General features: G+C 35.3%; 1 protein-coding gene across 3 annotated transcripts in view; it reads left to right on the top strand.

The window, feature by feature from the left end:
• Arap2 (ArfGAP with RhoGAP domain, ankyrin repeat and PH domain 2) overlaps window positions 1-5,362 on the top strand; it is a 162,530-nt gene extending 157,168 nt beyond the window's left edge. For all 3 annotated transcript variants that reach the window (XM_050150250.1, XM_050150248.1, XM_050150249.1), the window contains one exon: window positions 3,136-5,362. In XM_050150250.1, the coding sequence (XP_050006207.1) occupies window positions 3,136-3,510 (375 nt within the window). In that variant the 3' untranslated portion in view covers window positions 3,511-5,362. The remainder of the gene's footprint in view (window positions 1-3,135) is intronic.
• The last annotated feature ends 20,886 nt before the right edge of the window (window positions 5,363-26,248 follow it).

The following is a 26,248-nucleotide window of genomic DNA, read 5'->3' as shown; positions in this document are numbered from 1 at the left end:
TCTCATAATAATTCTTTGAAATATTAATTGCTAGAAAAATATGAGTAATTAAAATAAATGAAACAAGTCTTGTACCTTTTTGTCATTCAATAAGTTTGGCTAAGAGATTTTTTTAAAATATCCTAATACTTTAAAAACACTAAAACTTACTTTAAATAGTATAAGGGCAACATTAATCAAAAATAAAGTTTTTCATACAAATCATTAAGAACTTTACTATAGAATTATATTGGAGTATTACAGTTATATAAGAAGATATAATAATAAAATGCCCAAAGATTTCTTACTTTTGGTTTAAAAAGGAAAGCAGTTTAAAGTTACCATGTAGAATGTGTTTTGAGAAATAATGCAGTCATGGGCAGGAAATACTGCTTTTCAGAGTAGTACTTGGCTTTCTAGAAAATGCCGACTTGATTTGATTTTTTTTTTAAGTGCTCTTGGAAGGAAGTTGTATTGAATGCCTCATCCAGGCAGGGAAGTCTTCCTGGAGACTTCTAACATTAGATTGATAAATTAGTAAGTAGTAAGACAACTGAAGAAATCTAGAAATGAACATCGTTGGCCGTGGAAACTTCTTAGGAAGAGGTGAATGTAATATTTAAGATTTTATAAGCTCGATACTACCTGTGGCACACTGGCTTCTAATAAATTGTGAACTTTTTCTAAACTTTGCATCCTCAGTTCCTTCCCTGTATAGGACCAGTAACTACTACTTTGCAGGGTTATTAGTGGTAACTAAGTTCTGCTGCACGAGAGGATTTATTAAAGTGATGTCTGCCTTGCAGCTGATACACATTGAGACAAAGTCATGAGCATGGGAAGTACAGTGGGATAATTCATTCATCTCTGATACTGTAATCAAAGTGGGCATGATAGTGTGGACCTGTATTTCCAGCCTCTCAGAGGCATGTAGAGAGGAGACTTGAGCCTACAGTTACAGGATAATCTGGGCACCCTGTCAAAATTTTGTCTCAAAAGAGATCCTTAAATAACACTTATAAAATAAAAATAATGAAGAAAAATGACTCACTTAAAACAACAACAAAGCAAATGGTAAATTAGAATCCCAGTCTGTCTCTGTGTCTTCACCCCATGGCCATTTGATGTGATGAGAGTGAACAGGCAGGCCAGCCGAACCTCCCGTGCCACTCACCTAAGTGTTGCTATGCAAACCATGGAAGCTCTATCATAGAAGGTCAAACATTATTTCAGGCCTTAAACTTCATGGTGTGACTATCCATTTCATAACATGGATATTATTCGTTAATGCAGAAGCTCACCAAGTGAAGTCATTTAGAAGTTTCCCACACTCATATTTGTATGTGTTGGTCACATCATTTAATTTTGGCATAATTGGATCATATTGGTGACCTCCATATCTGGCTTCCTGAGGAAATCTATGAGCACCAGACAAAACGTGTAAAGGATTTGCTCTGAGAAGCCATTCTCCATCCATTGCTCTGGCTTTGGCAACGGAAACTGCTGTCTGAAGCTGGGGGAAGAGCTGCATTTCTGTTAAACCAAGATGACACAGACTGGCCCTTCCATAACATACTCCCGCTTACCTTTGCCTCCTTTAGCTCTCTTTTGAAATAATGACCTCATCATTTAACACCAATGCAATGCCACCCTTTTCCTCATGTCTTTCTTTCCTCATGGCCTGTCACATGCAGGGCACATAACATATATCCTGTAAGATGTAAAGCTCATGTGAGCTCCTTTTCTTACTTTCCCATTCTTTGACTTTTAACATGTTGCTTCTACCACATGTTCCTACCTTAATCACGAATGCTGTCATATTTTTTAATACTTTGCCCCTAAATTATACATCGAAGACAGCCAAAGGTGTTGTCCATTTACTAGTTTGTTTTGGTTTGATGGTTTTTGCTGTTTGATAGTTGAAAGATAGTAAGAAGGATAACTGTGAAATGATGACGGATGGATAGATAGCTAGATAATAGACAATAGACAATAGAGATAGATAGATAGATAGATAGATAGATAGATAGATAGATAATAGAGGATAGATGATAGATGATAGATTGATGATAGAAAGACAATAGATGGAGAGATAGATGGATAGATTATAGAAAAATACATAAAGAGATGATAGAATATAGATGATAGATAGATAGATAGATAGATAGATAGATAGATAGATAGATAGATATAGATATAGATAGATAGAGCTGTATCTTATACTTACTGAGTTCTAATACTCCGAGAACCTGAAGTGATTTCCCTCAGATAGATATTGCCCAGCCAATAGAGATCATGATTTCTAACTTTCAGAATCTACCCTTTATTCATTGAAGGTGATTTACAGTCTCCTCTTGGACCTGCCAGCCCTTTCTGTACATAGAGTAAATGTATGCTCTAATCCACTGATGCAAAGTGATTATTAACACATGCATACACCACATTCCAGTGACTTTGAAAGTTTACAGGGAAATCAGAGGAAATGTTATATGGGGAAATCTTCCACTGCTTAAACATATTGGGAGAAATGTGAGCCTGGAAAACAAATTTAACTAATTTCTGTGCTACATTGTTTTTTAATATCTTCATTATAATGACTTATATTGTGATTCTGAAATCAAGGGCTACAGTTCAAAGATATGGACATAAATCCAGACATGTAATGGTCAACAATAGAGCTTTGTTTTATATCTGCTGGGAGAGGGCAAGAACACTTGTCTCCAGTGGAGTGGCACTGGGTATATCATCAGCCACTCTGGGACAGATCTCATGTTCATGAGTAGTTGACTAACTAATAATAAACTACTATGTGTGTGTTTATTTGTGTTATGAGGTTTGTTTTGTTTTATTTGGGGATGATACATTTTGTTTTCTATGTTTTGTTGTTATATTGTGTTTTGGGTTTGTGTTTTAAGGAAGAACCTAAAAGTGGGTGGGCATGTAGGAGAAGATCTCATGGACTTGTAAAAGAGAAGAATATGAATAAAATATATTTAATTTTAAAAACTGTTTTATTTAATAAAACATTTTTATGCATCTTGGAATATAATAAACTTAGAATGGGACGCATCAGCTGTTTGCTTAGTGTATTTTGTAAACATCAGTTGTCTCAAGTATTGCTTTCCTGTGACATATTCAATTTTCCACTAATTTTAGAGCGCAAGAGCAGAACTTGAAAGGCTGCGACTGTGTGAAAAACATGATCGAGACTTCGTGGACCCCAGCTTAAAAGACAGAGCCTCCATCATAGCCCACTGCTTGGAGCACAAAGATGATAAACTTAGAAATCGTGCCAGAAAACATCGCAGTTTCAACTGCTTGGAGGACACAGAGGCAGAGATCCCACACAGTCTACCAAAGGGCTATAAAGGTCCAAAGACTCCGAAGAAGACTGAGGACAGGAATAGCAAGACAACTTTAGACCACGATCATAAGCTGCCTTCAAAGGTCATCGAGGAACTTAGTGTGGTTCTCCAGAGGTCAAGAACCCTTCCTAAAGAGTTGCAGGATGAACAGACATTACAGAAATAAACAAATCATCACACAAGTTATATTTTTTTAACATTGTGTACAATGTGTGCAAACCAGAAATCAAACTGTAATTATTGAGTTCTTCTATCTAGACAAATTTGTCTGTATTTAAGATATTTGTTTATGTATACCCAAGCGTTTAAAGAACATTTTAAAATATGTATATATGAGGTTATGTGTAAGATCAACTTTATTTTGATCTGGAGACTCGTAAAGTTCAATTGTATTAACTGTAATAATTTTTTGTGTCACTATAAGTGGCCAGATCTTTGAAAGTAGATGTGTAAGTGAGGGTAATTTATGAGCAGAAATCTGTACTGTATTGTATAAAATGTCATGTGTACATGAAGCCTATGAAATTGTATCATATTTTGCACTTTGAGAAGGCTTGTATATTAAGTTGCCATGTGTTTTTAGGTTTACATAGGGTCCATCTTAGGGAAAAGACAGGGAAATAAGTTCAAGGGGGGAAAGATAGTGCAGTTGGGGTTCAACCTACATTGGAAAGAAAGACAATACGTTAAAAAATATTCTACTAACCAAGGAGGTGACCTAACATTCATTCTAATTCATTGAAAAACAAAGCATGTTATGGAGAAACTGCGTATTATGAAAAAATCTCAGTGTCTTAAGTGTTTTCAAAAAGAGTATCCAGCCAGCTCGTGGCAGTGGTGGCATGGGCCACTGTCAGTTATGGTGTGAGTAGACAAGACATATTCAGTGCACCAGAGCTGTCTGTCAGTGTCCACTCAGAGGAACTTAACTTTGCACTGAAGAGTGTACATGGACCCAGCATGGATGTCATTTACACTGTTGCTAGATGCTGGGGATTCCTTAGGGCTCCCAATTATATTTTTGGTACAAACAAAATTCATTACCATGGGGTCTTCTGCTAGTTTTCCTTTATTCTATGTTTTGGCTGTTGTTGATGTTGTTTCATTTTGAAATGTAACATTATAATGTTTACTATTGTAACATTATAATGCTTCCTTCTGCAACATCAGTATTAACTGGAAGGGTCAGTGTATGCCAGTGGCTGCCTGTACGACATTCACAGGCAGGCACTTCCCATTCCACTCAGTCTTTCCTCTCTACCGGTGGAAATGACATAGCCCTGCATTTTTGTTGCCACAAAAAGACGACACACAGCTTTGACAATTTTCATGAGTCAGACTACACTAGCTCATGAATAATAGTTCATGTCAAAGACAGTGCTTTTTTTTTTTTAACTGGAATTTACATAGCAGATCTTCATTCTCAACACTTCTTAGTCCTCTCTTATAGCTGGGTCTTTTTTATTTAAGATATGTGTATGTACTAAAGCCCTTATTTCAGCCCCTCTCTCGCTTGTAAACGAGGATATGAAGCACTAAGTCTGTCTTCACTCAGCTATGTTAACCACTTACATTTGTTATAGCAGATAGCAAATACCAGGAGTAAGTGGTATGTATTCTTTAAATCCAAATAAAATGTTAGCTGAAATAATAAGTAAAACTGCAGGGCAGTTTTATGAGTTGGTGTCACTACTGAGGACTCTTTCTTCAAAGAAGATACCATGTTGTTTGGAAAGGAAAAATTAATTTTAGTAAACTTATTTCTGATAAGTAATGATATTTATATTTTTATGAAATGAAGAGACATGGAAATAAATACCATGGGCCTTCTTGGGGAAGTGCTAGACTCTTGGAACTACCCTACTGGAATTTCCCCTTGAAAGTTGAGCTTAAACTCTGATCACTTCTGTTTTTTTTCTTTTCATGAATAATTGTCTTAATTATAAAAATGTAACATAAGGGCTAATGGCTATATCTGACAGATTTTGAGTAAAAATTAAAATAGTTTTACAAGTGCACTAGGTTATGACTCTTCTATTTTTTCATCCCTCTCAGAAATCTAAAGTTATTTTGGTGAAATGAATCAAGTACTTTATCATTTTTTTCTGTTTTAAAAAATTGAATATGATGCATGTAACAGTCCTTTGTCACCTTAAAAACACATCAAAATAAATGTCCTTTTATTTAAAGGCTGGATACACACATGTATTTTCCTAAAGGACTCAATAGTACTCAATTTCATTTCTGTTCCCATAAACTCAGTTGTCAGCCATGATCTGTAACAACATTACACAGAGGTTCATCAAAATGGTCCTGAGACCTGAAAGCAGGATCAGGGAAGGCATAGCTCTGACTTGCGTATAGATGGGCTGCTGATTGGCCTGGCTCATTAAGTTTGTCAACTTTAATTCTAAAGTGCTCAGAGACTGCATATTGCAGAAGGGGATGCTTTAGAAAATGGGAATTGCTCTTTAACATCTGATTATCATGTGTGAGGATGACTCACACTCTTACCAGCTTATCAGAATTTCTTCCAAGACATTACTCGATAGAAGTGAGACTTAGGCTTAAAATGGGAACATTTTGCTATCATATACATCTATATTCATTGCTAATTGGAAACCACACACTAAGGAATCCTAATGATTACCAAAATGTGTCTTTTTAAAGCATACAGTTATTTTGGTTTAGTAAACTTTAAAGTGTACACAACTACATTGCCTTTGCCTTCTCTACCATGACTGCTTATGTAGAATGTAAAATTTTAATAACTCATACCTTCTGAAAGTTAAAACTTTAAATAAAATTATTGGTTAAAATATATTTAAGTCACAGTAATAACTGCTTCACACATAGTCATTGTGACTACATTGTGTACATGTAAAATTTATTCATGCATAGACATGCATTATAGGTCAAGTATATTAAGTAAATAATATGAATAGGATGATGACCAATCTATAGTAGTTATTAATGTGTTTCTGTAGTTCTTATTTTATCCAAAGAGATATTGCTGGCTTTCAAAATGCTTCAAGCAGTTTTCTTTTCCTTTTGTGCTAATGTGCATACTGATAGAGCTAATTTCCACATTGCATTGGTTGAAATGTCCTAACAGCTCACCTTTATCCTTAACCATCAAAATCTCAAAAAATAACTTACTTTGACATAGGTCTTCTCAAGAGTTGCTTGCGTTAACAGGAGACCATGAGAGTGTGCTCTGTTCTGTTCTGAGAAGTTCCCTTGGAGGACGTTAGGGCATCTAAAAAACAACGTGGTTTCATGGCCACCAGAGGACCAATGTATCTCAAACTCCATTTCTTGGCCCTTCCATGTCACCTCTTACTGCTTTCCATGTCAAAAATGTAGGGGAGAAAGATTAAGCAAGTCATTCAATGAGTGACAGACTGACTAACTCTATCTTCTCAGTCTAGTACAAGACTGGCATTAAAGCTTCTGAAGTTTCAGCAGAGAAAGAGTGAGTGTAAGATTTGTAGAAAACTTGTAATACAAGGGTACATATATTACCTACAGGGAACCTGCTTAAAAAATAAAAATCATATATTTATAATGTATATATAATATATGTTATTAGTTTTATGTATTATATGTTGTGTGATATATGCTCTGTATTATATGTTTTTATATAGCACATTAAAACAGACAAAAGTGAGAACAACAGTAAGGTGGTAAGTAAAAGTCCCAATATATCACTAGCCCCTGGAAGTACGAATTAAATACTGACATCAACACCTATTTTATGCCTTTTGGACACGTTTTTAGTTTAAAACAGATGAAGAAAGTAAGAACCTGAAGTGCATATGCTTTCTATAAAGACTGAAATTTACAACAAAACTGTTATCCACAAACTTCTATAGTACAACACACTTTATAGCCAGTAGCTTTGTTTCAGATAAACACATTTTTTTTTTCTGTGAGCGAGTTCCTTCGTCCAGGGAGATATAAATGAATAAACTCTTCTCTAATACAATTAATTATAAGCTTTGAGATGCCAAACCGAAAATCGCAATCCTAGGGGAAATTGTCACCCTGGACAGAGCAGGCAGAGGTGTTCAAAAGCATAAACCAATTTTTCAAATATGCCATAACAAATGACGTAGCATCACATGCTTTCTACATATGTCTATCCTAATGAAAGGGTTTTTATATTCATATACACAATACTACAGACTTAGTGGATATAAACACTATTCTTAAATAAATTTGAATCAATCCTGTATCTTAACATTTTTTCCCAGATAGTCTATTACCATTTTTAAAAAGTGAGCAGCCTTCAAAGAAATATCTCTTCTCTATTAAATAAACTTAGGCTCTGATCCCTACAAATATTATGCTAAATTAAAAATTGTCTCTGTCTCTGAAATAAAAGTGATGTTACAAGATAGAAGGATCTAAAGGAAAATGAGTTATTCATTCATTTTCCCACAATGTAAGAAAAAAGGAAATTAAACATCTAAATAATATTTTAGAACTTATTAGAATAAGATACAGTTGAATATAAGTTTTTAATAGAAATATTTCTGTTCTTGTAAGTATTCTTCCACAAAATCTCTTGGTATAGTTTGCACCATGTGTGCATTCATAAGCAAGCATACACACTTGACAGTTAAATAAGAAATTATTCCAGATTTTTAACTCATTACATATTATCCAGGTAAGAGCTTTACTGGAAAGACTAAGCCTCAATCAGAGGCAAATATTGTGACTATGTTTAGAGAATGCTTCAGTAATATTAAAAATATTTTTTAAATATTTCAACCAATATAATTCAAACATTATAAATGCTTAAATAATTTTTAATATAATTGATTGTTCAAATGGCAATCAAAACTAGAAGTTATTAAATATGTTAAAAGATGTGACCTACAATCACTTAATTTCATTAAACATCTATCCTTGTGAACTGAACAACTATGGGATTCTTGCCCTTTCCGTGAAGAAACAACTATTGTTGAACTCTCCAGGCCACAGTCTGTAAGCCCCGCTAATAGAGTCATTTTAATGTATATAGATTCTTTCTATCAATTCTGATTCTCTAGAGAAACCTGCCTAATAAAGATTGTGGTAGAATATACAATATATTACAAACTTTAAATGTCCCACAGTTTTTAAAATTTCAAACACCTCAAAAGTTCAGTCTCTTTAACATACTCAAGGGCTCTCTAAAATATGTACTCTCTTAACTATGGGCTCCTATAAAATCAAAATTAAGTACTACTTTATTCAAAGTGGAAAAAGCCAGTATACAACCACTGTCAAATCAAAGTAAAACCAATCTTCAGTTGTATAATTAACTCAGAATCCAATATCTAAAATTCATTGACAATTTTCTGGGTTGCACCAAAGAGCTTGGACAGTTGCCCACAGCAAATGTAGCCTTTCTCCTTGGATTGTGCCAGCTCTACTTCACAGATGCCCTTGGAGTTCCCCATATAGTACAGGAACTGCAAAATGTTCAGGACTCCACTGCAACTTGAACCGTAGCCTCTCCTGAGCTCCCGTCAGGTACCCTGGAACATGATGCTAAGGCTCAGCCTCTCTTCTTGACTCCTTCAGCTTTGGGGTTTGCACTGCTATTGAGACTGCGCCCTCGCCAATGGCCTGGCATGGCCTCTGACAGTGATGGGCTGTCTTTTGGAAGTATAAGCAACATTAACCCTTTCCTTTCCGAGTTGCTTATGGTCCTAATATTTTATCACAACAGTAGTAACCCTAAGTAAGACAAGGATATTAACTGGAAGAATAATGACAGCTCACTGAAGTAGATAGTAGTATTCAGTACCTTATTCAAATTTTATGCTGCATACACATACAAACATATCATAATTTCAGGTGGGCAATATATATATATATGTGTGTGTGTATTCCATTTTATGTAAATTTTATTTTAAAAAACTGCATTCTGAAGTATTGGGCCCATTTTAGGGTATGTGCATTGCATCTGAAATGGGAGGCAACAAGGTTAATTTTTGGACACAAAGACAAATAGGGGAGCGAGCATGATGGAGCAAGCATAGTAAAATGGCATTGCTAAAAATTTGAGTGGTAGACGCTGGCTAATTAAAAGTTTCATTCAACTTGACTGCATCTTGAATTGTTTACATAATGAAAATTGAGGAAGAAGAATGAAGCATTAAGGAAATACCGAATTTATTCCATTTCACGCCAATATATGTATTATTTAGCACTAAATTGCATTACGTAATTTAAAGCTGCCTTTCCATATGTACTCACTGTTCATAACAGGACAAGTTGCTCCTTACATGTGTTTCTTTTCTAATTCAATTAACACTAATTTGTCCACTGCTGCAAACTGCATTGACAGTAACAACTTAGAATAAATTAGTATTTGCTCTTTATAAGTCCAATAACTTGCTGCCTTCATTTGTTTTTTTCTTTTTGATGTATTCCAATTAAAAGCTATTAATGTCTGTTTCCTGGAAATATTGTTTCTGTATTCATATTCAAATTACTTCAGTACTGATATGCATATTTTTTTAATAAATGTCACATTTTATTGCTTGTTTTTTTCTGTTTAAGAGTTTAATGACCATGCTGAGATATAAAACATTTAACTTTCAAAAATTTTTATTAAACCTTCAACATTTAACATGCATTGTTTTCAGTACTTTAATGGTAAACATCAGAGTAGAGGTCCAGAAACTGTTTGTTTTCAACAAAAATATCATAAGAAAAAGTAAATACTCTCTCTCTCTATATATAATATTTTTATAAATATTTAACATAGATTTATGGAAACATATTCAGGGAGTGCTTATCAGTTATATTTTACACAAACAACTGACTTTCCTAAAGAAACAATGGTAGCTTTACAATGGTACAAAGTTAAAAATTAAGCTATATATTATTTTATATTATACTCTATTATATTATAATAAATATATTTTTGATGAAGATTTAGAAATACTTTTGAGTTTTAACTCTTAGAAAATGAAACTATTTGATTTAGGTTTATATTTCTTAATCCATTTATTTAGACATAGATTTATAAATATTGATTTTAAATAACTCTCAAAAAATCACTTCATTTAAAAAATGTTTCAAAGATTAGACAAGAAAAGAAAGGAAAGCAAAATGAAAGAAAAAGGGAAATAAAAAGAGAAACAGGTGCAGTTAAATGAATCCTAAGGATGTGAACTAAGAGAACAAGGAAACTACAAAACAGAATTTACTCCTGATCCCAAAGGTTTAAATCCTTTGAGCCTTGCTGTCTCTTCAAAGAAATGGTGTTCAGAATTGATACTCTAAAGATGCTCATCGAAAATCAGACTCATCAAAATTACTTGCAATTTTATTCATCAGCCTTAATGGCCAGCATAACGCTAAAGAAATTTCTTGTCTCAGTGTTGAAAATAATTTCTTCAAGGTCAGTAATAAATTTTAATAAGCATGGAAGAAATTAAGGCATATCTTCCATGTGAAAGTAGGGCTATTCAGGTGGATAACTCCAATTCATGCAATTTTAATAATAATTAGAAGTTAATTTTGAGTCATAATCATGAAAATAAAAATAATTGCGCAAAGGCTTGTTTTTACCTTCAAATGTATAAAATGACTAGATTTCTCAGTAAGACAAAAGGGATCCCTGGAAAAACTGTGAAGGATGAAGAGCTCTCCCAGAAATGTCCTATTAGTCTGATGAGAATGCCTAAGCAATTCCCGACTCATAACATTTTCTGACTTCCACAGCAGAGCCATCTTAAAGTGACTCATAAAAATGTTAGGAGAAAGCAGATTTTCGATAACTTCTTCAACAAAGTCAGCATTGACTTTAGGAGAGTTGTTTAAATCAACCACTCCTGACTTCGTTGACTTGAGACTTGTTGAAATCAACCACTCTTGGGTGCTGCTTTGACATTAACAGGAAGAGTTCTAGTTTGAGAGCTCACCCCGAGGAGTCATATTGTTGGCATTCGGGGTAAGTGTTTTTCCAGATTTGGTTCACCAACAAAAGTCCTTTTGAAGGAGATATCAAAGATTCTAGTACAGCGTTACATAAAATTGACTGTACACCTCTTTAAGGCTGAACGTCAAGCATCACCAGTTGAGAGTGTCAGGGATGAAGGTCTTGAGGTTCTTCTGGCTTCAGCCCTTTACCTAGATCCTGGCTACAATTAATATGAGAACATGAATTCTGTGTTTTGAGCTCAAAGCCAATGAATGGTTTCATAGGCACATCAGAGTAGTTGACGTTTTTATATAAAAGATCTCAAAAATACATCAAGTTTTATTAGTATAAGGAATGAAGCGTAAGAGGTCCCTTTCTGTATACTTACAGGTTTGCTTTTCTTCAGCTTAAAACATTTCTATAGAGTCATTTGTAAAATATATGCTGAATAAGTTACATTAATGCACAAATAATTCATAGATCCAAGCACAAACTCAATGTATTGTAATTTACTTTCCATTAAAATTGTTTTAGTAATGGCTAATTAATTTTAACAAGAATAAGATAACCATGAAACAATTGAAATCATGATATTTGTTCATATGTTTGTCTATACTCAAATGGAATATCAGTAATTATATTGTATAGCCTTAGGCTTTTGATGTACTTGCTACAGCAGAGTTCTTTTTATTCAACATTTATTGAGCTCCTAACGTACCTTGGATTATGTTGGTTTCATAGATTTTGTCTCATTTTAATTAGATTGAATGCTTCAATTAGACTGATTGTGAGGCCTATCATTCTATGCACATCTCTCTTTTCTGGGTTGGAATATTTAAAATGTATTATTTAACAGTTCAGTGTATGTGATGCACTGTTATTGAAAACAGTCACTACATTGTGCACAAAGTGGCTAGAATTTGTTCCTTTTACAAACTGAAACATACTCTTCCACTAACATTGCTAACATCTCTCTTTGCCTTATTCTTCTTCAGACTTCCAGACTCCGCTAACTAAAATCTGCTCTGTATTTCCGTGACACTTTTTAAAATACTCCGTATATAAGTGACACCTTGCACTATTTGTCTTTTCTGTGCCTGGCTGACATCAGTTAGTATTCTTTTTTTATTATTATTCATTTATTAAAGATTTCTGTCTCTCCCCCCCACCGCCTCCCATTTCCCGCCCCCTCTTTCAATCAAGTCCCCCTCCCTCGTCAGCCCAAAGAGCAATCAGGGTTCCCTGCCCTGTGGGAAGTCCAAAGACTACTCACCTCCATCCAGGTCTAGTAAGGTGAGCAACCAAACTGCCTAGGCTCCCACAAAGCCAATACGTGCAGTAGGATCAAAAACCCATTGCCATTGTCCTTGAGTTCTCAGTAGTCCTCCTTCAATGCAGTTAGTATTCTTTATCTAAATTTATACGATGATTAAATAAATGGCAGTGTATAAAGATGGTGGAGACCATTTATATCACTTGCATATGCTGGCTAACATCAGTTTGCTGCAATAGTTATGAACATGCAAATTTTTCATCAAAATATAGATTTCATAATCTTTTGGGGGCTTCTGGAACCTGTTGCAATTCTATGTGCAGTTTTCTGACAAGCCTGTACACTCTTTCCTCTATGACTTCATTAATTTAGTTTTCAACTATTAGATAGCAAGATGTTCCCTTTTTCTACATCCTTGCCAGTATCTTCCATCTTTCATCTTTTTCATAACACCCTTCAGAATTCATAAGATGCAGCATCATATTATGGATTTACATTTCTTGAGTGATTGGCAAGGATGGGTATTTTTTCCGTGTGACAGTTGATGGTTTATATGTCTCTTCTGAGAAATGGCTATTTTGTTCCTTTGTCTATTTTGAAAAAATAAAACAATTTGCTTCTTTTATTGAAGTTTTAATACCTAATACATTCCTGATATTAGCAAATCATCAGATATTTTATTTCCAAATACATTCTTCTGATTGTTCCCTTTTATTTTCAAGCTATTAACCATTTCTTGTGTGTGAAATTTTCTAGTTTGTTCGAATATCTATTATGAGTTTTGTTTTGTTGTCTATAGCTTAGGAGTAATTATCATAAAATGTTTATAAGCCTTTCCCTCGTCACTGAGTTTAAGTTTTTGATGTTTAAGATTTAATAAATTTTATGTCTATTTTATATGTGAATTATGAATATTGTTCATATAGTTTTCTGTACGATGACAGTCTGTTGTTGCCAATGTATAAATATGTTCTGGAAGCGTCTGTCTTTACAAACTAAAATGGTAAAAACTAGAAGGTGCTCTATTGAAACTTCACAGACCTCTGGTTTTTCCAGTGGAGCAATAGCATGGTCTTCAGAAATTTTGCTTTACTGTACCCTATTTGCTATAACTTCTCTTGAATTCACTTCAGTCAGATTCCCCACACAGAAATTAACTAATTCTATGCAAGTTTATTAAATACACACCTCAAATAGCAAATTGACTGAATATTAATTTAACAATGAAACATATGATCACTTCCTTTTTAAGTTCCATCCCTCTTACTAAATGAGGCTTTGAATGCTACCTAAATATAAACATTAACCAATAAATGCTTATTTGAACACTCATCAAGACTCATATGAGCTAGGTGGTGGAGGCGCACGCCTTTAATCCCAGCACTCGGGAGGCAGAGGCAGGCAGATCTCTGTGAGTTCGAGGCCAGCCTGGTCTACAAGAGCTAGTTCAAAGAACGGAACCAAAAAGCTACAGAGAAACCCTGTCTCAAAAATAAAAAAACGACTCATATGAATTTATATGCATTTCTTGAGTTATTTCATTCATTATAAATAACTTAACCATAGCCCATATATGTATCTCATATGTTTCTTAATCTTTAATATATTTATTTCGCTTATAAGAACATTATATCTACCCATATTTTAAATTTATACGATAGTTTCTGTTAGTATAAACTCAAAGTCCAAGCATACTGGCTTACTGGACTTTCTGAGAGTATCAAAACATAGGCAAGTACATTTCAATGAAAACCTATGAATAGTATGTATAAATGAAATGTGGGGATGAAAATGAAATTTCCTGAGGTTTTAGTTTTACATTTTTTCTATATTAGCAATAAGAACTGGGTCACAATAATGATTATTTTATTGATATACAGAGATCCCTTTAGAACATGTCAACATAATGGGGCTACACATCTATGGTGCTGGTTAGATTTCAAAATCACATAGTGAATATCAGCACCTGAAATGTATAAAACATCGTCATTAAACAGTGTCACTTAAGGCAATGGATAGATGATTGTGATGGAGGAAGGACATTGGTTAATTATAATAAAGAAACTGCCTTGGCCCATTTTATTGGTTAGAACATATGTGGGTGGAGTAAACAGAAGAGAATGCTGGGAGAAAGAAGCTGAATCAGAGAGTCGCCATGATTCTCCCACTCCAGACAGACGCAGGTTAAGATCTTTCCTGGTAAGTTAGCTCGTGGACTACACAGATTATTAGAAATGGGTTAGATTAATATGTAAGAGCTAGCCAATAAGAGGCTATAGATAACGGGCCAGGCAGTGTTTAAAAGAATACAGTTTCCGTGTAATTATTTTGGGGCATAACCTAGCCATGTGGGCGGCTGGGTGCCGGGGACGCAGCCCTGCTGCTGCACACACAAATGGCCAATGCATTGGAGACTAGGATAAGCCTAAGTAAGTAAGTAGGTGTCTACTGCATCACATTGGAAAAGTCCTTCTATCAAGAAAAACAGTTCTATTTCATTTTAAGTACTCTTATAAGCATCTAAGAAGGAGAACAAATATAAGAAGTGATAACAAGGCACTGCAAAAACATTTAAGAGGCCAGAATGGACTTAAAGCAGTTACAAATGCCCAGTCTCTTAAGAAAATGAATGCAAAAGAGCAAAGTAGATTGGAGTAGTACCATAATCGTGTTAAATCCCTCAAGGTTAATGTCCAGTGCATTAAACATGTTATAATTGAACTGTTGAGAAACAAATTAAAATTTTAATGATCTTTTCTCCCTTTGGAAGTAAATGTAGTTCCCTATTACCAGTGCTACTAGAACACCAAGTATCATAGTATAATCATCACTTAATGACCTACTCTTAGTGCATCCAATTACATATAATTAATATTCATGTTAGGAGGCCTTCAAGTGTTTTGTTTTTATAAACTACATGTTGGGTACATAAGTACTATTGCTTGGAATTACCCAAGATCTTGTTTGGGCTTCTATTCTACTGATATGGGGAACATATGTGCTCTTTATCTGCACTGTCAGATTTTCAAATTCTAATCATTTTCTCCTGTGTACCCCAATCCCCAGTCCCAGCCTATTGTTCATTTACATTGCTGAAAGAATAAACAAACAGAATGAGAATCTAATCTATGAGGGTAGCTTGTTTTAACTTGAAAATGTTAAAAGTCACCAGGCTAATCTATATATGTATATATTCTTATCTTCTTCTCAAATGAAACCCATCTATTTATGCTCTATAATGTCTTTGAAAATGGCTTTCTCCTTAAACAACTTACTGTACACGGAAGAAAATTTCCTTTATAATTTAGTTTCTCTCTTGGCTTTCAACTCATTGCAGGACATTATGCCTGATCCACATACTTCTCCTGTTAAACTAATAAATTAATGAACTTTAAAATGTAATATTCTTCATCTCATCTCTTCTGTCCTTATCTGTACTTAGACTTCCTGTCTTCCTTAAAGAAGATTCCTCACATGATCTCACAGTTTTCTCCATGGTTCTGAGCACCCAAGTCAAGCATGCTTGCAAAGGCTTAGAGTAACTTCAACCCAAAGTCCCCAGGCATAGAATGGCTTAAGAAAAGAGGGCAAATGACCATCATGAAGGATGAGGAAGTAGTAGAAGAGAGTGTGTTGAGAACCCAGCTTGGAAACAAGAGATAGGTTTAAATTTCAGGCTAAGGTTTAGGCCGGGGATGACTTCCATAAGTTTAAGCCAAACAGGGCACACAGGCCATAGTAGAGGAGAACTGTGTTGAACCTGTAGCCCAAGTGAAAATGAGCTTCTAGGCAGGTACTTGCCAATTCCAAGAGAATCAACGCAGTATTCAAGATAAGCCTACAAAACAGGTGGACATTATTCAGATGACTGTAACAGATGTCCAGAATATGGAGGCAATGTCTGGAGTTACACAAATTCCATGGGACAAAAACTCTACAGCAGGAATCTACTTATTCTTGTCATTACCACCAGGGTAACTTTTTGTTTTGCTTGATTTGGTTTGGTTATCGAAGTGTGTGACAACGACACGGTAGTGCAGGATGCTTCCAGTGAAGACAGTGTTCTGTGTGTAGATGAACTGTTCGCAACAGGGAATAAAATTTTCAGATATTTTCTACCTTATTTCTCTGTCCTTGACAAATATCTTGAATTTCTCTATTTCTTTTTTACTTGATTTTTCTCTTCTGTATCTCTACTGAAAAAGACAGTGTGATAATTATTTAAATAACATGACTATTTGTCAAAGGCATTTACACATAGTAATTTTCCTCTTTAATGAGGTAGGAGTGATATCAGGAAATTTTTACATTTAGTTGGCATAAACGTTCCCAGAAAATTAAAATAAATGCAAAAGATGACATTTTACAAGATTACTTTCCATTCTTAACATAATGAACATTTCAGTCACTACTGAATAGCCCAATCTACTTTAATTCTTTGAACAAATCCATTGTAAGAGCCAAAATCATCCCTGTACTTCCAAAGCAGAATGTAATTATCATTACAATTAGCTTTTAAAATGACACACATTTTCCTTATCATGTTGCTTCTCATCTTCACCTTCCTCTCTAGTTTGTATTCGTATCCTGAAAATAGTTGCATTAAAAAGATTGCTCCTTATACATCTTTTTACATTGTTCTGTTAAGAAAATCTTTAGAGAGACATTACAACACATGTAACTCTTGCCCAAGTAAGTCAGAGTAGGTGCAATTTAGACAATATATAAGGTCAAGCAATGTTGTCATTTTTTTTTTTTTAGTTTTCAAACAAACTTTAAAAATGTAGGTGTTATTTTATACTAAGAGAGAATGTTCAGTGAAATTCCTCTTTGGATGTTTGTAGAAATCATAAGACTTTTAAACTTTTAAAGTACTTCTCTGCTCTTCATTAATTCTTGATCCTTCATAGTCTTCAGAAGCAAGAGCTTATAATTATAAAGGAACATATCTTTTAAAAGACAGGGATAAAATAGGAGTTTGGAGAGATGAGACCATTTGCCTTAGCTATAATGATTTGTAGGTAGAGAGGGTCCCATCTGAGATCTCAGTGGCTCCCTGTGGAATATCAGGTCACCCAAAAGGTTAAAGTAATCCACTTGACTCTTATTATTCAAGTGTCTAGAATCCATCATGTCTTCCTTAAATAATAACAGAGAAAAAAGAAGAAAGTTCACTGCAAGAGTAGAACATAGAAATATGATCACATTGTTGCAAATTTCATTGTCACCAACCTCATAACTTCATGGGGTAGTAAAGAGGAACTTTCTAAAAGTTTGGAAACCAGGTGAGACTATTCTCTAAAAGCTGAACTATAACAGCCACCATTTCTTTAGAGCACAATTTGTGAAGCTAAACAGAATGGTTTTTTTAAAATAAGAAATTGGGAAATAAATAATACAACATGGGGGAAAACAGCAGACTATTATACAATCAATGGGAGATTTTCCTTCCTCCATACATTTCTGTGGAAAGAGTACGTGCATTAGCAGAAAGATGCAGCCCGCTTATTTCTTACGGTGTATACATCTCTATTCTCGTTGACAAAGAATCTTTTTAAAATCCAGATGAAATTAAATATTGAAATGCTGAACTAATTTTCTTTTTCCTAATTCTATGCTAACAATTCAATTTTATGAGGCTAATTTTAATTTGCCAGGGTAAGCTTTTCTTCAGGGAAATCAAACCAGGTAGAGAGCATGTAGGGCTAATCTTCTCTTTCAAGCTTAGTTAGCCTGATTACACACCTGAAATGCAGGTCTCTATTGCTGTCAAAGTCAGGCCACGATGCTGGAAATATTAAAGAATTACAGTAGCAAAATCAACAATGCAAACACCAGTTTGAAAGCTCCTCTCAGCACACCCAGCACAGAGACGATTATGGCTGATGGCAGCTCACATTTTGTGTTGATGGGGTAGAGAAGTAAAATCAACCTGTACCTGAAGTGACAAGTGGCACTCCGATGAATATGAACTGCAGGTGGGCGCACATTCAGGATAAGTGATTTACAGGTTGTGTGGCCAGAAACCACTTTTAGTGGAACACAGGATAAGACATTAAACCCAAAGACAAGAGGTGGAAGTAAATAAGGACATAATATTTGCCTTTATAATCCAAATAGTTATCATATAGGATAAGATATAGATCAGTTCTATGTGGGTATTAGCTAAAAATGAAAGGCAAAGTACAAGTTATACACAGAGGGAAGTTTGTTGATCATTATTAATCTTTAATAGGGAGTGTTTCTATTTGGTCTGTACAAGAGAAAATTAATTTTCTGGATTTTCATCATTCTAACCAACCTTTGATCCAACAACTTGAAAAGATATTGATAAGAATACTCAGATACACACACACACAAACACACACACACACAAAAGAATACTAAGATACCTAAAATAAGTAATATTCTTCTCACTTCAAAATTGTTATATATTAGACTGAGCTCAGGGAACCCTGCTAAAGAGAGGGAGGAAAGACTATAGGAACAAGAAAGGTCAAGAGCAACACAAGAAAACTCACAGAGTCAACTAACCTGGGCTCTTAGGGGCTCAGAGAGATGGAACCGACAACCAGGGAGCATGTATGGAACTGACCTAGGCCTTCTACATATTTGTGTCTATAGGAGAAGGGCCTGCTTGTTCATCCAGGCCACCTGGCTAGCTTAGCCCAGAAATAACCACACAGAAACTGTATTAATTAAAACACTGCTTGGCCCTTTAGCTCTAGCTTCTTATTGACTAATTCTTATATTAATTCAACCCATTTCTATTTATCTGTATACCACCATGTGGCAGTGGCTTACCAGCAAAGATTCAGGATGTCTGACTCTGGTGGCTCCATGGCATCTCTCTCTGCCTTCCTTCTCCCAAAATTCAGTCCAGTTATTCCCAGCCACCTAAGTTCTGCCTTATCAAAAGGCCAAGGCAATTTCTTTATTCATTAATGGTAATCACAGCTCACAGAGGGGACTTCCACATCATGTGTCAGTTTTATAACTTGGGCTTCTTGTGGGACTCTTATCATTGAGAGCAGGGGCTGTTTCACACTTTTACTGGCTTTGGGGCACCTATTCAAACCATATACTGGGTTGCCTTGCCTAGCTTTACTAAAAGGCAAGGTGCTTAATCTTACTTCAGCTTGATATGCTATGTTTTGTTTACATCTATTGGATGCCCGGGAAGAGTAAATCTGGGTGGGGGGAGATGAGGCAGGGGTGTGATGGAGGGAGGGGCAAAGGTGAGAGGAGGATGGGAAAACTGTGGTCAGAAAATAAAATAAATTAATAATAAATTAAAAATAACTAAAAATGTGTTTTATACAATCACAATTCTATAGTTACAAATACAATTAAAGATTAAATTTTAAATAATTAGAATATAAAATAAATTATTCATGGGAATTAGTTTTATGTATATTTTATATGAACTGATAAATTTGAATAAGCTGTAACCATAAAAAAATAAAACCCTGATACCAGGGGGAAACATCTCCAGGAAATATAACACTTCTTCATGAAAGTAATACACTATGTTTAATTAGTGAGGGGTGAAATAAGAAAAGAATTTACCGGTTTCTTAGACTGAAAATGTCAAAATAGTGAACACACAAATGTCCTCAGAATTCCTGAAAGTCACTTGAACTTCACATTAAATCCATCTGAGGATTAATTATGGACAAATGTCTATGTATGTGTGCGTGTATTCATAGTATACAGAGGGGAATCTCACATCACATAGTGAGGTTGAGCTCAGCCTGTGACAGAAGAAACCCTGTCTTAAAATAAACAAACACAACCAGACATAGTGATACATTAGTAAGTTTTTCTATCTTTATTGGTATTTAAGATTTCAAAAGTTTTTTTTTTAAGATTTTGAAATATTTGCCTGTACATAATAAGCTATCTTCAGGGCTAGAACCTAAGTCTAGACATGAAGTTAATTTGTGTTTCCTACATGTACTATATATGTAGCATAGAAACAACTTTACACAGTTACTGTGCATCTGTGTTTTCCTGGAAAACGATCACAAGAGATCGAGGTGAGAATTTCCTGTTTATGGTGTCATTGGTGCTCACAAGGGGACGTCAGATATTAAGATTAGAAAGTCACCAATTTGGCCTACCTTGTGCATAGTGACTTTAGTTATAAAATGAGTTCAGGTGCATGGAGTATATGGAAGACTAATTAACAAAATGTAAATGACAGAAGAGTGATATATTATTTTCCATAGAACCATGTCAGATGAAGATTTAGGGAAAGCCGGCAAGGTTCCATCCTCTGAAGCCATAATGGGCTGTGCTCAAAACCCTGACAGTGATGCTTTCGGCAATAGAGACCATTTAAGTGTTCAAGCAGAATTGTGACATAATCTGGCCTGCTTTCTAGAAAATTGTTGTGACAGCGTTAGACAGACACGAAGAATTGTAAAGTAAGAGCTGACTTCCCATTGCTGTCGTCTTCCCTATGGCACACCTGACAAGACAATTTCAGTTTCTACTGTGAGCAATGCACAGGGCAGAACAGATGACTTTTAGCTCAAGAAAGCAACTTCTGGCCACAGCCTCTTTCCAAGAACTGTATTCTGGTGAAAGCGTAGGCATAATTCACATCACAAACAGGGTTTATACCTGTCCCAAGAGTGGATCTATATTCTAGACTGACACCCTTCATGAGATCTTTTCCCAACACACTCTGGTCTTGTGAAGCCACAGCTAATCTGCCACACAGGGCTTTAACCCTGCTGTCCCGGGTTACTCACTGTGATGTCTTTATTCTTTATGAAAGCTGCCACAGCATCTCTGGAAGCAGGCCTGTCAGATTCATTGTCATTCACAGCAGATGTAATGACAGTCAATCAACAGTGTTTATTGAACCCCTGGTGTGCTCGGAGCACAAGTACAAGGCTATAGAAAACTGCCCTGGCAAACGACGTAATAGGAGAAGGTGCACACACCTGTTGTGTAGTGCCTGACACCCCTGTCAATAGCATCAGACTTTCCAGGCCATGAACGATTACTCAGGACCCCTAGAAATGTGACAGTTTCCTTCTCTGCCAGTTTCTAGAGTGTCTGAGAGGCATGGAACAATTCTAACCGAAAATTTTGAATTATCTTAACAAATAATCGCAAATTTTCATGAGTGATCAATTATTTCTATATGGCAATTATATTTATTTACTCATTGAAATCAGTGTCAAGGTAAATACTATTTAAACTACTTGAAAAACTATTGCTCGAGTATTATGTTTCATTTAGAAATCAATACTTAATGTATTATTTTTTTTCCAGAAAGTTTGAACTATTTTGTTTGTCTTGTGAAGAGAAACCATTTTGAATTCTCACAGAGGAAAAAATTGTAATAGGACATATAGAATAAAAGTACAATTGGGAAATTTATTTTAATATAATTTACTTGGAACCTCCTTTTCATCATTTAAGATATGTTTAGAGAAGATGAAAAATAAATGTTCTAAACACTTAAAGTCAATCTTCATCTTATCTTTACTGTAATTTTCCCCTGTGTATCTGAAAGCCCATTTCACATGGCATTCTCTTACTGTCAGTAACTAAGTAATACTAAGCTGTTGTGGGTGGTTACCTCCTGCACTTTGAGTTTTATTTTATTTTCTGTAAAATATAATTCTCCATAGCTACATTTTAGTCATGTTTACAAAGATAGATGAAGGGTTCTGCTAGAGATCCCAACCTCATCCAAGAACGACATTGAACAAGGTGTCAGTATATTTGACTCCTCAGAAAGGAAAACATTTTGGAGATCCAGGATGTGTGTCAATAACATGCATTTAACAAAACAAAAAATAATCAGTCCCGTTCCAACGACAGGAGGTGAGTCAGTTAGCTGGCTGGCAGCAAAGGTTGCTTAACAGGTTTCAGATTCCTAATTGGCTGTCTAGCGTGCTAAGTAGCAGCTGGTCTTTAATTAGTTGAAGAATTATTACCACTAAGAGTTGCTTTAAAAAGAAAAAGAACAAAATAATTAAAATGTTAGAATCCATATGGTGAGCGCTTATCCTCACTTGTCAATAGCTGTTTGCCTAATAAGTTTTAAAATGTTCCTATATCAGTTATGTTTAAAAATATAACACATGCAAATGTAAAACTCTCAACATATTCCCAGAATTCAATAGGCAAAAACAAGGACCTACTTGCCATTTACTAATTTCTTTTGATTATGAAATGGTTTTTAATACCCCCTTACTAAGTAAGTCTTTCAACAGACTTCATTATGGAAAGGCATTCTGAATTCTCTGACTTGATTTGTCACAAATACAACGGCACTACTGAAAATATCGGTTACCTTGCAGGTGAGAGGAAGAATGCCTTTGCACATTATCTCATTTTCAAGAGTAACAAGAAGTTAATTTTATCTATAAATGCAGAAAATCCATTTTGCTATGATTTAGTTTAAGATGAAGCTTCATTAGATTTTTTGATGCATATTATTGTGGCAAACAAGCCTGTACATGAAATAGGTCATAAAATTCTAAACAGAGTTATATTATAAATAGAATAGCTAGATATGTATGTATGTATTATATATATATATATATAGAGAGAGATAATAGATAGGTAGATGAATATATATATAATTTGTTTATATATATCATATATATATGATATATGGTCATATAATACCGCCCTCTTCCCTCCCACATATAAAAGGCAGTCCCATATATATCCAATACCATTCTAAGAAGCATTTACTTCTACATGTTTTGATTTGGGAGTGGTAGAAAATTCATGAGTTTCGGTGGTAGCAGAATAGAAGTAAAATAAAAGCTCTTGTTTTACTAACCTAATATGCATTAACTCACTTTTGCTCAGTGCTTTCTTTTAGTGGATAATAACAATAAAATCCAGCTTGAGTTTTGTTGGGAATGCCGCAAAGCATCTAGTATGATTTCTTCTGTGCATCTCTAATTCTGTATTTTCTTTTTATGCCTATTTTAGTAGACTGTCAGTAATGTAGTTTGTGTAGAAAAATCAGGTATTGATTAGACTTGTTGCCCTTCTGGCTTAGTATTAATAACCAATGGTTTTTTTTTAATATTCATCACTATTCTTAAGAAATGAATATATTATGTGTTCATGGGTCCTGGGGACTTGGATGGTTGTTGGAAGTAATGACTATCTGATGTCAATGATATTCACCTTGCACTGTGGAGAGGCAATGAGCTATTTACATAAATAATTTTTTCAATAGGTTACTTACCCAATATTCTTCCAATGATTCCAACTCTGTAAAGGGGAAGCATTCTAATACACATTTCTTTACAACTCTTTACCTTTATACTGTGTTGCCACATAAGTATTTTCATGAAAAGAATAATAGTCACTACTCTCTAGACCCTAGACCCTGGAGGCACATCCTGTGCCCCACCCCCACCTGGAAGGAAAAGCTAATTTTCTCTAACATAGTCTCACTGAGTATCCAAAGGACTCATGAGGAAAGCCCCATGCCCAGTAGTAGGTGGCTAGCATACAACAAATTAAATTGTATCTTTAGAGATTTTTGTCTCATAATGCTTTGTTGGGACATATTTTTTCTTTACATTTTGACCAGTGAGGTTAAAAAATGCTCAGACAAAACATTATGAGACAAAAAACCTGTAAAAATACCATTGAGTTCCTTTTGTGTTGGCTATCTTTGCTTGGCATGAGGTCTGCCCTTACCATTATGGGATCAGGGTGAAACCTGGTGATAGGAAAATTCCCAGGAAACCACACCGATGACCCAAGCTAAAAATCTAAGCCTTAGTGGAGAGGGTACCTAACTGCTCTTACCCTGTAATCAAATTGATGACTACCTTAATTGTAATCATAGAACCTCCATCCAGTAACTGATGGAAGCAGATGCAGAGATCCATTGCTAAGCACTGATGGAGGAAGATCATTGGTTAATTATAATAAAGAAACTGCTTGGCCCTCATAGGTTAAAACATAAGTGGGAGGAGTAAACAGAACAGAATGCTGGGAGGAAGAGGAAATGAGCTCAGAGGCCATGCTCCCCCCCTCCCGGGCAGACACGATGAAGCAAGCCACCAGGTCATGACATGCTGAATCTTTCCTGGTAAGCGCACCTAGCAGTGCTACACACATTATTAGAAATGGGCTAGTCGAGGTGTGATAGTTAGCCGAGAAGAGGCTAGATATAATGGGCCAAGCAGTGTTTAAAAGAATACAATTTTAGCCGGGCGATGGTGGCTCACGCCTTTAATCCCAGCACTCGGGAGGCAGAGGCAGGCGGATCTCTGTGAGTTCGAGACCAGCCTGGTCTACNCTATAACAAAAAAAAAAAAAAAAAAAAAAAAAAAAAAAAAGAATACAATTTGTGTGTTGTCATTTCTGGTGTAAAGCTAGCCATGTGGGAGCCGGGCGGGACAAAAAGCAGGCCCGCAGCTCCCACAACAAAGCACTGGGACAAACTCCTAGAGTCCAGTCATGGCAAGGGAGGAGTGACATTATGAGTAGAAACCATGATTGGAATACCCACAGAAACAGCTGACTCTAGCCAGTGTAAGCTCACTGATCCCCAGAAGGACAGCTGAGGAACCAGCATAAGACTGAACTAGACCCTCTGAATTATGAGGACAGTTGTATGGCATGGGCAGTTGGTGGGACCACTACAGAGGAACCATTAATTATCCTTAGTGCATGAACTGCTATTTGTAGCTTATTATGTAATGGGGATAACTTCCTCAGACTAGGTACAGCGGGAGGGCTTTGATCCTGCCTCAAGGGATGTGACAGTCTTTGTTGACTCCCCATGGGAGGCCTCACTCTCTCTGTGAAGTGGATGGGAGCAGGGTGGGAAAAGGTGGAAGGAGTGGGAAGACTGGAGGGAGAGGAAACTTGGATTAGTATGTAAAATAAGATTGTTTTAAAAATAAAAAAAATTAAATTTAAAAAAATGAAAAATAATTTTAATCTTTAAATAAAAGAATAATAGTCATGCCTATCCCCACTACTTATGTGACTTCATTAGGACGACATGCCTTTTCTCCTGAAAGAATTAGAAATTATATTTTATTTAAGTGTCTGTGTGTGTATGTGTGTGCATGTGTATTCATATGTATTCATGTTTGCAGGTGTGACTTGTGTGTTTTTTGGAAATGCAGTAACCATTTAGTGCGGATGTAAGGAATTAGCTTGTGAGGTTACTCATTAGGTGTTCTTCACCTAGCCTTTTGCAATAGAATTACTAAGTCCCTCCCATTGAGTAAGCAGTGAGATCCTGAGCATTGGCTTATTCCCCAGGCACTATGATTTGAGCATCTGCCAAGATGTCTGGCATTTTACATGGGTTCTGAGGTGGAATCCAGGCTCAACTAAGTGATCTCTGTCTTGACCCTTTATTTTTAAACTTTGAGTCCTTTAAATCATACTCTTTCCATATGTTAATATTGATTCTGAAATTTCATTTTATAATAATAAAATAAATACTTTCTAATTAATTTCTATATTCACCTTTGTCATACTGTTCTATTTATTTTTGAACACTAAGATTTATACTGGTGAACTCTCTATAATATGTCATTATACTTTGCATATTGTAACATTTACTGCCAATATTCAGTAAATATAAAATTATCTTTATCAGGCAATATCATTTGGAAAATCACTAACATTTGGTACAGTAAGAAACAAATCAGTTAATATATTGATAGCAAATGTTTGGTTGGC

This window comes from Alexandromys fortis, unplaced genomic scaffold (genome assembly GCF_014885135.2).
Source record: "Alexandromys fortis isolate MF-2015 unplaced genomic scaffold, M_Fortis_MF-2015_v1.1 scaffold_0, whole genome shotgun sequence".
Lineage (NCBI taxonomy): Eukaryota > Metazoa > Chordata > Mammalia > Rodentia > Cricetidae > Alexandromys > Alexandromys fortis.
This window is presented reverse-complemented; position numbering and strand designations above follow the sequence as displayed.